General features: G+C 29.0%; 1 protein-coding gene across 1 annotated transcript in view; it reads right to left on the reverse strand.

Moving 5' to 3' along the window:
• The window catches only part of LOC145849721 (uncharacterized), a 9,227-nt gene extending 2,880 nt beyond the window's left edge, over positions 1-6,347 (reverse strand). The window contains exons 1-9 of the mRNA XM_082954753.1: positions 6,262-6,347; positions 5,883-6,036; positions 5,118-5,285; positions 4,121-4,352; positions 3,236-3,405; positions 2,155-2,917; positions 1,797-1,969; positions 710-846; positions 37-388 (exon numbers count right to left, since the gene is read on the reverse strand). Of these exons, the coding sequence (XP_082810879.1) occupies positions 37-388; positions 710-846; positions 1,797-1,969; positions 2,155-2,917; positions 3,236-3,405; positions 4,121-4,352; positions 5,118-5,285; positions 5,883-6,036; positions 6,262-6,334 (2,222 nt within the window). The 5' untranslated portion in view covers positions 6,335-6,347. The remainder of the gene's footprint in view (positions 1-36; positions 389-709; positions 847-1,796; positions 1,970-2,154; positions 2,918-3,235; positions 3,406-4,120; positions 4,353-5,117; positions 5,286-5,882; positions 6,037-6,261) is intronic.
• Between the last annotated feature and the right edge of the window lie 7,470 nt (positions 6,348-13,817).

Genomic DNA, 13,817 nt, shown 5'->3' on the forward strand with positions numbered 1-13,817 from the left:
TTTATGTCATTTGCTTTTAATATTACGCGCTCTTACCTGTGCATAGAAGTCTTTGAGCTGCTCATATCAACCGACTCTTGGTCTTCGATAATCTCGTTGTTCAAAGCCACGTAGTCGTAGTCCTCAAGCCATTCGTTCTCTTCAGGGTCGACATTCTCCTCATTGGTTTCAACACTGTTGGCGGGTATCATGGGCAGCGGCCTCGCCTGCCTCTCCCTGACATTTTCTTCGTCTTTCTCGTTAGTCGCAACCTCATTATTAACCGACTTGGAGTCTTCATTGTTACCGCTTACTTGATGGTGGAACAAATACTGCGCGTGAGTGTGAATGTAGATCGCCATCTGACCAACGTCGTCGCTCACCGCCCTCGAAGTCATCACGAACGAACCTGTGTGGTGATTGATTCGTTAAACTGTGGAACTCGATGTACTTGAAGTTTCACTGATATTTTATGTGGAGATTTTAAACAAGTTATTTGATTTGTGCAGTATAAAATATTTTTATGCACTAAAATTTTGAATGTCATAAAAATTGACGTACTAAACTAAAATTTCCTTAACAAACAAAAGATTATTTTTGACCATTTTCTTAACTTTGGTTTAAAAGTTGTATAATATTTTTAGTATCAAAGAACATCGCGTCCAATTAAGTACAGTTAAATAATTGAAGAGAAACACAGCTAAAATACAAACAAATATATAATACAAACCAATAGAGTCCATTTCTCCCTGGTGATGGTCCTTGTTACCGCTCGTTATTATGTCGTTCATCTGCCACTTGTTTTCGTCCAATTCTCCCAACGCCTTCTCCAGCATCTTGAAGTCCTCCTGCAGCGGTTTGAGGTACCTGAGAAAATGTGATTAGTTAAAATTAAAACTAAGTGAATTCATGTAATGTTTAAAAGTAAATGTTATGGAAAAGAAGATGTTTTTTAGAAAAGTTTAACTATGCAGATTTGATGTTTCACATAAAAACTAAGAAACATGTTTAAAATCTAATAAAGAATAAGGTATAAAGTTTCATACTAAAACCCTAACATTTAAGGTAGGGGTGGGCAACGTTTTTCAACCAACGGGCCAGATCCGAAAAGAATTAAGTCTTTTGCGGGCCGGAGCATTTCGAATTAATGATTTACCGGATCCAGCCAAAAAATTACTTTTTAAATCCGAATCCGACTGGATACTAATTTTAAGTCGAAATCCAGATCCGGTCGGTTTTTTGAATTTTTAAAATTCACAAAACTTTCTTAAGTCTGTCAACTTAAGATGTAGATTGAGACGTGTCAGATGTTTAAATAATGCCTATAACTAGAATTGACATTGAAATTGAAAAGGTACGTATGTAAAATATCGTACTTAAAAAAAACTTTGCTTGGGGTAATTTGACTAAATGATATTCCAACTAAGTTAGAACAACACAAAATATTAGGATAAAATGGTGTGTTTATTAATACACATTAATTTATAAAGTCATTTTTTAGCAATTTCTAAAGTCAAATTCTTACAATTTTGGTTTGTAAAAGTAAAAAAAAGTTTTATTGTAATATTGACCCTTTGCGGGCCTTTCACTTTGCTTGCGGGCCGGTCATTTTCATTTGTGGGCTAGATCCCATTAAATTTAAAAAAACAATTGGGGGCCAGTCATTTTCACTCTGCGGGCCGGGTCCGGCCCGCGGGCTGTACGTTGCCCACCCCTAATTTAAGACATACAAACTAGCCCAAGAAACAATAGTAACTTCATACTTGGAGAATAAAAAGCAATAACTCGTATCTTAACTTTAATCTATTTTTAAGTACCTCCTGAATCCTTCCTGAACATGCAATGGAGCTCTTTTCTCATCGGAATCCGGCAACTTGGCCATTGAGTTGGAGTGGGCTCCCAAACTGAACTCCAGGAAACTTTTCACTTCGGGTATGATGTTCTTGAACGCCCTTTTTATCTTGATGATGTTCTTAGCTACATTCTCCACCTTCATTTGTTAGTATTATTTAAACTATAGTTTTTGTTTTTTGATTCAATAGTTATAATATTTTTATTTAAAGCGCTGAAAACCTTTTTGAGAAAAACATAGTTGCAATTTTTTTTTGAAAAATTTAAGTATAATATTGTTATTACTATTATTGTAAATATAATTAAAACTAATAATAAAACCACCTTGCGCCAGTTCTCATGCACAAAGGTCAACAAATATGAGACGCTTTCTTCAACATTGTTCTTCAGCTCCAACAACTTTTTCAACGCTGCGTCCCTAGTCAGGTCTAATTCGGCCGTGTACTCGTTCGAAAGATCGGTTATTATCGACGACCTGGAAGCCACGGAACTCCTCTTGAGTTCCTGATGAACGTGTTGCAAGCTCTTGTTGGTCAGACTGCTGCCGTTGTCGCTGCCTATCGTCAGGTTGCTGATGAGGCCGTCAACAACGTCATCCTCTTGCGTCTTCTCAGCATTTTGATTGCTGCTCACAGTGCTTTGGCTATTTTGAGTACTTAAAGTGTTTTGGCTGTTTTGAGTGTTCAGAGTGACTTGACTACCTTCAGTGATTTGGCTGGTTACAGCATTTTGATTGTAAGGACTGCCTTGGCTATTCAGGGTGTTCTGACTATTCAGAGTGTTATGTCTACTTAGAGTATTCTGACTATTCAAAGTATTCTGGCTGTTCAGAGTGTTGTGTCTATCTAAAGTGTTGTGTCTATCTAAAGTGTTGTGTCTATCTAAAGTGGCGCTCTGAACGTTGATTGCCGGCTTGATCATGGAAGATGGAACGTCGTATATTTCCTGTTCGTCTGCTGCCAAAGATATCTTTTTCGCTTCAATTTTTCTCGGGATTTCTTTCGGTCGGTCGTTTCTCCTCGTGCTCTCGTTGAACTGTTTCTTCATTCTTCTGAGGCTGTGCAAGCCGCTACGATCATGTGTGTACCTTTAATGAAATTAAGGTTAATAATTTTTACATTTAAAAGCAAAAAAAATTATAAAAAATAATTATTTCTAATTTTTAAAGTAACCATTATTACCAAGTGTTTTTTAAATCCGCTGTGTACCTTGCTAAAAATAAGTTTTGAAAGTTCTAAAATTTTTAAATTCCGTTTAGTTTAATCCGTATCATAATAAGAAAATTTGAAAATCCGTATCATAATAAGTATTACAAAGCGTTACTCAAATGTGCAGTTATGAAAAAGTAGTTACTATAAATTATTTACGAATATTTTTAATTAAACTTATTATCCGCAACATTAACCTTGAAGTAGTGTTGTAATTCTGCATTCTTGATGACATTGGAACATCGTATACAACGTCTTCAGCCTCGTCCAGTTGGGGCGAGGAGTTGGCGATGCTGTTGTTGTTTAGCAGGGACCTAGGCACGTCGTATATGTCCTGGCTCATATCAAGCATGTCCGTCGATTTGACCTTCAATATTAAATTAAACGATAGTTTATACCTTAAGAACAACGTGTGTTATTGCAACCTCAAAAGTTTAATTTCAGTTTAAGATGTTGTTAAACTTCAAAAAAAAAAACACCTGAATAAAAAAAATTTTATGAAATTACTTAAGTTATTATAATGTGACACGTTAAAAATCCAATCGATCAAAATCCATCCAGTCAAATTTGAGAACCTCTAACTGATCGAGAGTAAGGGTTAGGGGTAACAGCGATAGTGAAAAATAAATAAAAAATAAATAAAAAATAAACAAAAAAATGCAAAAAATATATTAAATAAATTAATAATAAAGAAAATGTAAAAAAATTCGGGTGGATTTTGAACGCGGGTTGATTTTGACTGGGTGGATTTTGATAGTATAACATTCATAATTATTGCATAATATGAATTTTATTTAATACTCTCTATCCAGCTGTTAAATTTTGAAACAAAAAAATAACGTAACTATGAGGAAAATTGGTATGCACAACTTAACTAATTTTAAACTTAATAAACTTTTCTGTTTGCTGAAATGTAATATGTAGAACACTAAACTCTTACATTTTATAATATAATTATATTTTAAGTTATATTTAAAGCAGAAGACTAATGCATAACTGGATCTATGAAAAACTTTATAAAAACTACAGCAATAAATATTACAATAGTAAGTTATGCATGTTAATCAAAACTTTATATTAACCTTCCTGTTGGCGGGGACGTCGTAGAGAGCTTCCTGATCCGCATTGGACCTGTTCATGGGCACGTCGTACACGGCGTCAACATCGTCCACCCGTATCGGGTCGTAGCTCTGCAGCAAGCTCTTGGGCGTGTTGTATACCTGCTCCTCCTCCAAGCAGTCCGTCTTGGAACCGGCGAAGGAGCGGGGAGTGTCGTACACGTCCTCCTCCTTCAGCAGGCTGAAGTTGCTCGCCCTGTTGAGAATAACTTTGTAAATTAAAATAAAAACAACTTGAGTTCTTTCATTCATAACCCAGTTGAAGTGGGTTTGTCCGTTAAAACACAGAAACATATGTCGGTATAATAAAATAAGTACTGTATAATTTGTTTTTATTATATATTACAATAAACTTGTTGCACTAAGATCTTTTGTTAACAAACATTTAAATTTATGTTTTGAATAGTTTTATAAAATATATGCATATAAGAGGTTTTGCTACAATACATAAAGACGGTCAGCACATATTATCAACTGTAATTAATTAAAATAAAGCTTGTATAGTAAAAATCATTTTGAATATTTTCACACCAAAGTTTCACCTCAGGTCTACAGCTGATGAGGTGACAAAACGTAGATATGCAGTATAGTTTGCTGGTAAGTGAAAAAACGAGTGTTGAAGAAAAAACTTAAAATGTATGACATTTAAATAAGAATTCAGCATTCAGTTAGTTAGATTGCTGTTATATATCTAGAGTTCTAAAAAAATTAAATATAATTAATGTACCTCGAAATTTCACTACAAAAAAGTCAAAAACTAAACAAATCTTTACCATAAGTATAAATCTGTAAAATCAATACATTCTAAACTTAATCACACTTATAATACTTTCATACAACCTTGGAGTGCTATTACTCTATAAAAATTAAATGCTTTCATCATAAGTATATCCAAAAGTAGCACAACAATATAAACTAATAAAAAATCAAGTAATTCAAAGCTTTTTTATACAAAACTTACCTTGGAATGTCGTAGGTGTCCATCTCTGAGCTGAGATCGTGCACACTCCTTATATCAGAAGGGTAACTACCCATGGTGAGATTGTTTGTTGAGGTGCCAGGGATGCTCCTCGGAACGTCGTATTCCTCCTCTTCGCCCATTATCTTTGCTAGAAGCTTCTGGCGGGATCTGATAAAATGCAAATATAGAATGATGTCATGAACATAAAATATATGTTAGATCATATCTTAATTATCTATCTTGTCAAAAATATCTACAGAACGGTTTTGAATAATACAAGTGTTAAATGATTAGTACCAATGATGTTAAATGAATAAAACGTAAAAAATAATTATACTTAACATACCAAATTTTCTACGTTAGAATCTTAATAATTTAAATAACCAATAATTAATAATTAATCATTTTTTCAATTTATTCAATGTTTATCAACAATGACAGAAAACTCAAAGTTCATACTTAGTTACAGAAGTATCAAGTAAGCACATAATTATAGTAAAATATCTATAACTCAACTTTCTAGATTTTAGAACAAAAGCACATAAAGGAAACTAATTCATAAAATTCAAATTAATAATATAGTGTACGTTGTTATATGTGTGCATTACATAAAGTAATCTTTATAATTAAAACCAGAAACTTGGAATATCACAAGTATGAAAACAAGCCGTTAAACTTTAAGAGATATAATTAATTACTACAAGCAGTTTGAGAAAATATTTAATAAATTATTTAATAGAATATATAGATTGATGTACAAAAAACCTGGGAACATCGTAAGTATCAAAGTTATCTTCTTCTTCAACTTCAATAATTTCTAGTCTGTTTCCAGGTGCGATTCCTCTCCTTCCTTCAAACTCGCACATCCACCATCCTTCGCAACCGTCATGATCTTTTTCAATAACATTTACTATGTCTCCTGCATGAACATATTAAATTTTATATCAATGATTTATTTTCCTTATAGCAGCAATATACTTATTTAATCACCTAAAATAAAATACTTTAAAAGTCTTTTTCAACAATTCTGATACTGTCTTCTTGAAAATAAAATATAACTTTTTTTTTATATATATTTTTTTAAGGTTTTTAATTTACTTATACAACGTGTATTTCTAAAAAAGTTACAAATACTTTTCTTTACCTTTGCTAAATTCCAATTCATCACTTTCTTCAGCAAAATTATCATAAATGGCCCTGGCAATCACTTGTGACATTACAATACATACAATGTCTGTATAAATAAAATCAACAATTATCAAGTGTTAAAACTAAACTACATATAGTGTCTGGTTGAATAATGTTTGCTGGTTTTTATTTCTTTAAAATTGTTGTTCATTTTATATGTACTATACACAAAGTCTATGGGAATTTTAAATGCATGCATATACTTTAAGTTTACAAAATTTTGAAGTAAGTACTAATTATGATAACAAACAAGCTTGTTTAATTTTTCCTGAGGAAGGAACTATTGCAATTTACTACATAAAATATTTGTTTAAATAACAAAATGTGTCATAAATACTTAAAGATAAGCTTAATTAAATGGAGTGAAAAAATATATTCTAACTACTTCAGATTCAATTATAAAATTTAAGATACTCTATTCTACAACAGCTGTGAAAATAAATTCACATGTGTGATTATCACATGGTTGCCAAGTGATGTCTGCTTAAGTGACTAAAAACTGTCTTGAAATATATCAGGCTAGCATGAATTAGCTTGAGTTTAAAACAAATTAAAACAAAAACAATTTGAACTAGACACTCAAAAATTTAAGTTAGTCTAGCTTAAAACCTATAAAGCTAAAGTATTTAGAAAAGGACTTGATATGAACACATAAAAAAATCTAGACAAAAACTAGCCTAATATTTCAGAAAAATTCCAAACTAGCCCAAGTTTTGCAAAAGCAGTTTAAACAAAACTGAGTAAGCCTGTTTTTTTTTTTAATTGAGCTTTTACTAAATTGTATCTTATCTTTTTGTTTTTGGGCATTAAAAATTTTCTCAAACTAATCTTAAGTAAATAACAAACTCTTGTAAGAAAAAAAAAATTCTTACTTTTTTTTAACAACAAAAAACAAAAAAGGTGAATGCTTTTGATACTTTAGTCATTACATAATATTAATTATTTATTTAAAAATTTAATTCCCACATGTTATTCATAATATTTAAAAAAAAATTTTCTTAGAATTTGAAGCAAAAATTGCTTTCAAACTGAAAGAGGAGTTAGAGATTTAGCAAATTTTTCAAAATTCTGTAAAAATTTGCTATGAGAAATTTATGTTTCATATGATTTGTTTTTTTGTTAAATTGGTAATAAACCAATTATTAATGGGTTTTTTAATAAATAGTATCTTGTAGCTTATACTGTAAGCTTTTATAAAAGCCAATACTAATTGTAAATGAAAATATATTAAACCCCCTAAGCCTTTGTATCATATACGAGACAAAGATACAGCAATCAAAATCACACTTTTATCAAAATCTAACAGATACAACATAAAACACATGTAAACTTTACTTGAAACATACTTAAAGTTTTTGGATTTGAAATCAAACTACAGTGATAAATGTGTTGTGCTAAGAAGAGAATTAAATAACTTTTATTTAATATAAATAATGGTTTACAATTCTTTAAATTTTATTGATAACTTTTTTTACATACTTTTTCTTAGTAGTTTTGCTTTCTAATTGTTGTTATAGTACTTTGTTTTTTGTTCAATATTTGTTCATTTAAAATTGCAGAAGCTGGTTGAGAATTCACTTTAGCATGGTTGCCACTGATCAAGCTGAGAAAAATTTCCTGACTTTTCCTGACTTTTTCCTGACTTTTTACAAAAATTTTCCTGACTTTTCTAAATCAAACTGTTAAATAAAACTTATTCTAAAATACATAATCTAACACTTGAAACTATATAAAGCTTCCAATCTAATTTTAATACAGGTTAAAAACAACAGTGTTTTTGCTGAATTCTATCATCAAACTTCCAGTACATCACTTAAACCATCTGTGAATGATTGATGTTTGTAATAAACAGCTCTATAAGCAAAATAGTTGTATTATTAGCTTAAAACACAGCTTGTCTGAAAAAAGGCACAAATTTTTAGCATTCCTAGCATAAACATATCTAGATAAACAAACGATATATAAGGAGCTTCTACAATTAAAACCTTGAATTAATAACGATCTTTTACAACTAAAATCTTAAAACAATAACAAATTTTTACAGTTAAAACATTAAAACAATAAAGAACACAACTTTTTAGAATTTCCTAGCATAAATGTATCTAAATAAACGAAACAGCATATAAGGAACTTTAACAATTAAAACCTTAAATCAATAAGGAACTTTCACAACTCAAACCTTAAAACAATTACGAACTTTTACAGTTAAAACATTAAAACAATAAACAACTTAATCAAATACAGTTTTTTTAAATGTATGAACTAAAATTTATTTTTTCCATTTTTTATTAGCACTTCAACCTCTTCATCTAATGAAGATATGGTTTCCTTTATCTGAACTGCATTCCGCTTCATTTTCTTGGCAGTTAAAATCATTTGCCTCTTTTTATTTAAATCGCTCTCATCTGCTGCCCTACACTTGTTGAAAAGAATCTTTTCTCTATTCAAGCCACAACTTGTAAGCTTCATTTCTTTTCTTTTAGCACTCATTTATTTTTACTTTCATTTATAAAATATTTCCTCTTATCATTTAGTATAAAATTTGTAACAAATAAATATACTCTTATTTACTTTAAAAACTTAAGTTACTCTACAAAAAATACAAGTAAACTTAATCTTGGCATATACCTCTCTTATAATTTATTTTATAAATTTAAACAACTTTGAAAAAATTATAAAGAGGTAAAGTATACACATAAACATGTTACATAAAAAACTAAACTAACTGCTTAGTTATAAAGAACTCAATTATTTACTTTAAAAAAAAACTTTTTGAATCTAAAATTATGCTAGATAAACTTTTTGTATATATCGCAGTTTCACTATGGAGGTGTCCTTGCTACAGATCATCAATACTAAAAAGCTCAGAAAATCTGCTTGTTCAATATGTTAATAGAAAATCTTTGCAGTTTTTTAATGGATATTTTACTAATTTATACCAGACGAAGGCATTGGAAATAAAATTAAATACTTTTGTAATTTTCTAGGAAAATTTTGGAATTTTTTTCTGACTTTAAAGGACTTTTTATTAATTTTTACCATTTAAAGGCTTTGGAAACAAGGAATTTTGTAAATTTAAACTGACAAAATCTGACTTTTTTTTATTTTATCAAATTTCCTGACTTTTCCTGACTTTTGTCATTTTTTAAAATTTTTCCTGACTTTTCCTGATTTCCTGACTTTTCCTGACCGAGTGGCAACCCTGCTTTAGTGGCACTAATCACTCAATTGAACTGTTGATTGTTTTTTGTAACAGCGTTAATATATACTTGCTTGGGAATTTGAGCTTCACCATTATCTCAAATTGTGTGATTTCAAATTTTGGAATTCTTAAAGGCTTGCAATTTTTTGGGGCAAAAAAGCTAGCTTAAGTGACTAAAAACTAGCTTAGGTTACATCAAGCTAGCCTGAGTTAAGCTAAATATATATGAGAAATGTTGAGCCAAAAACTGATATAATTACTTTTAACTATGCTTAATACCTAAAAATACCATAACAACAGGGTTGGCACTTTTTGAGTCAAAAAACTGTCTTGAGTTATTTTCAGTTTTTTTAAATCCTTTAAAAAGAATTAATTTCTTAAATCTTATACAAATTAAGTCCATAGGGGGGTCCAAAACTTTTTTTTACAGAAATTAACTTTGGCTTTTATATGAAAGCTTTAAGTACAAACACAAGCCAGTTTTAAGAGAATTCAAAAATATCATTCAACTTTTGAGATAGTTTATTTTTTGTAAAAAGTTTCCAATATAAACGTATGGACCACAAACTTTTAAACTAAAACAGGAAAAAAAGACTATTTTATTTAAAATCTATCTTTTCCTACATTTTTCAAGCAATCTTCTTCAAACTTTCGCAGTCTTTCTTTATACAAAAACAAAAAAAAACTTTACTTTGGACTTCAAAAAAGAAATTACTAAAAAAATTTTAAGTCCAAGGTAAAGTTTTTTTTTGCTTTTGTATAAAGATAAGACTGCAAAAGTTTTTTTAAATAGATTTTAAATAAAATAGTCATTTTTTGCTGTTTTAGTTTTCTCTTCTCGTAGGGAACCTATTAGGCAGTTCAACTTTGACTGGTCATATCTCAAAAAATTATTTGAATTTTTTAAAACAATAAAAAGCATCTTGAAGCTTAAATAAACTCTATAAATAAGATTAACTTCTAAAAACATGGCTTACCCAAAAATCAAAAATCCAGGTTTTCTAAGTTAATTCTTTAACTCCAAATTTTCCAGGTTTTTTTTCCTAAACTTTCAAACTCCATATGATTCCAGGTTTTTCAAGGCTTCAAAGATTTTTGACAACCCTGATAACTAGATAATATATCAAAAGTCTTGTGATTTCTTGGACAACTACTGTTTTTAGTCACTCAAAATTCATTAAAATAAATTTTAAACGGTTGTACATATGATCGAATTGATCCAGCACTAATGAAAAAAAAAATCTAAGGAAGACAAAACCACAAGATTTTATGTTATTTCAATGTTTTGACTTTCTACCTGTTTTGTTGTTAAGACCATAATGGGACCAACACTTTTTACAAAAATTATCATTGGCTTAAGCTTAAAACATCAAGGTTTTAAGTCTGATTTTTTAGATTTTTATAATTTAAAATATTTTTGAGCAGGGTTGCCACTGGTTTTTGATAAATTACTTTAAGGGTTTTAAAAGTACTTTTTTATGGGTCATTTATTCTTTGTCAATTTTATGAGAAACTTAAAAATAAAAACTCAACAAAAATATTTAAAAAATATTATGCTATTATTTGAGCTAGAGACTTAAAATTTGAGGGAAATGTTCCCTATAAAATTTTACTTTTTGTTTTAACTTTCAAACTTTGTTGGAACAACTTTTTTTCTTGCTTAAAAATTTAAATTTAATTTTTTTAAATCTAGTATAAATAAATCTAGTAAAAAATAAATTGTAACAATATAAACAGAAAAAATAAATTAAAGACTACTCAAAAGCTGTTAAAGATATACTCGTAATGAAACAGTCATACTTTCAGCTGTAAAGTTTGTACTCGCCATAAGGTACTAATGAAACTCTCAAATATTTATTTCTTATATTGTTTTATAGTTTATCAAACAGTTTAAAGTAACTGGTAGCTTAATAATTCATATGAAATATGACACAAAAAAGTGATTTCCTCAAGTATCCTTTTATCATTTTCTATTTTAAATTCAATATTTTAATTCTTTGTATAATAAAATACTTTACACAATAAAACTATGACCAAAAATACTCTTCTTTTTAATCTTAACAATTCTAATTTTTTAAAGTCTTCAAAAACATACCTGAATTTTTATTTATTCACTGCTTTTATTCAATGCTTGCTTGGAGATTTGAGCTTAAAGATTTTCCCACACTCTGTATCTTTTAATACAAAGATTTTAACCTAGGAAGTGTATTTCAAATGACAAAAGACTATGGGTTTCTTTTTCATTTAGAAAGATAGCATGTTTCTATTAATTTTTGTATACCAAAATTTTAATAATTTTTTTGGGGCAAAAATTTATATAATGTAACTTGCTTTCTCGACTTTTGCTCATTTTGTTGCTGAATAGGGAAAATTAAGTACTGATTTTTTTGTATTGTGTATTAGACAACTGCATTTTGATCTTGACTCAAGTCAAAGACTTTTAAGGCCATAATTAGGTCCCCTACACCATAAGGCCACACTTCTTTTGACTCAAAATGTCAGTCTGAGTTTTGAAAAAAGTTAAAAAAATTTAAACTAGTCTGAGTTGGTCTGAGTACCTGATGGTATGGAAATTTTACTAATGATTAACCAAAAATGGATTTAGTTGGCAATCAATCAAACATTTGCAAATATTTTCTTTTTATTGGACAGCTAAGTGTTAATGATAAATTGGGAAATTACATATGTTATACCTTTTTTGCTTGACCTTTTTTAAATGATTATCAATGTTGGAGGAAGCGTGAACACTGATTTATTTCCACTAAAAACAGTATTCAATATTATAATTTAATTTTTTTAATGGTAAAAAAATATTAATCACTCTCTACCCTTTGCAACAATAAATGTTTTCTGGGCAATAGCAAGTGTGTTACATCATTTATTTTGCTATTTTTAAGTCTATTTTTAGTTTAAAGTTAATTTTAATGTAAGAAACTGTGGTACATAACATTAAAACATTGAAAAGATCCTTGAATGATACTTTAAATGTGGTTTTTGATAAAAAAATTAACTTTATAATATATTTTTTGGCTCAAATCAATACTTTACTACTTGACATGTTAAAATTGTTAAAAAATCCAGGTTTTTCCAGTTTTTTTAGCCTAAATTGTCAAATTCCAGGTTTTTTCAGGTTATTTTAGGTTTTCCAGATTTCAAGGTTTTTTTGCAACCCTGTTACATGTAGATTATTGGTGTCAAATTAAAATTTCACTACCTAACAGGTAAAAGTTGTTTAAAAAAAAATTCTAGTTTTTTTAGTAATTTTTGTCCAAAATTCCAGGTTTTTTTCAAAATTTCCAAAACTCCAAGTTTTTTCAGTTTTTTTAGTCTTAATTGTTAAATTGCAGTTTTCCCTGGAGACCAGGTCTTTCCAACCCTGCTGTCCCATTAATATCTAACTTCCAATTACCCAAAAATAAAACAAGTAATAACTCTATTTTAAAAAAACAAAAACCTATGGTGATAAGCCATTTGAAAAGCACTCACAAGGCTCAAACCTGAACAATTAAAATTGCTAAGCATAAAGCTCAAATCAAAAACAAATTTTCACAGCGGTGACAAAAATTACAACAGTAATCTAATTATATGGTAACCTGCATAGATAGAGGCATAAACTTATATATAATTTTCAAATCTTTGAAACTAGATTGAATAAACTTGTATTGTTTAAAAAAACTTAAATTTATTTTTCTTGTATATTTTCATTATTGGTTGTTTTTATTAATTTTATTTTAGTTAAATTTTAACAATTTGTATAAAAAATTCAATGTTAGACTAAAATGTCTTTACAGTTGAAAAACTTCAAACAGTTACAATTCCAGGGCTTACTAGTAACTTTATGCATAAAAAATGAAACAGTTTTTAAAAGTTTTATCTAAACAACTCAAATCAAAGACTTATAAGTAAATTTACGCAAATTTTATTAAATACAACAAACATTAGCTATTTCTGTTTTTTTAATAACGTTTAAACATATAACTTAATTCGATAACCCATTACCGGTGGCTTACACACATCAAAGTAATTTTGTAAAATAAACTGCTCACTTTACAAATATAACAGCTTCTTAAAAAGTTCTCACTTCAAATGCTTTAAAAAATTTATTTTAACTTGTAAATATATCAAAATAGAAACTGTTAAACATACTAAACACAACTTAGATAAATAAGGGTGTCCGATTTTAAAGCAAAGTTGTTTCCTATTTTTTGCTGAATCATCAATTAAAAAGTTTTTTTTTTATTTTTTTTTATATTTATACCCACATTACCTACAATAATTTTATTTATACCCTTAACCCTAACCCACCTTAC

Source organism: Thalia democratica, chromosome 2, assembly GCF_965202585.1.
Source record: "Thalia democratica chromosome 2, ktThaDemo2.hap1.1, whole genome shotgun sequence".
NCBI lineage: Eukaryota > Metazoa > Chordata > Thaliacea > Salpida > Salpidae > Thalia > Thalia democratica.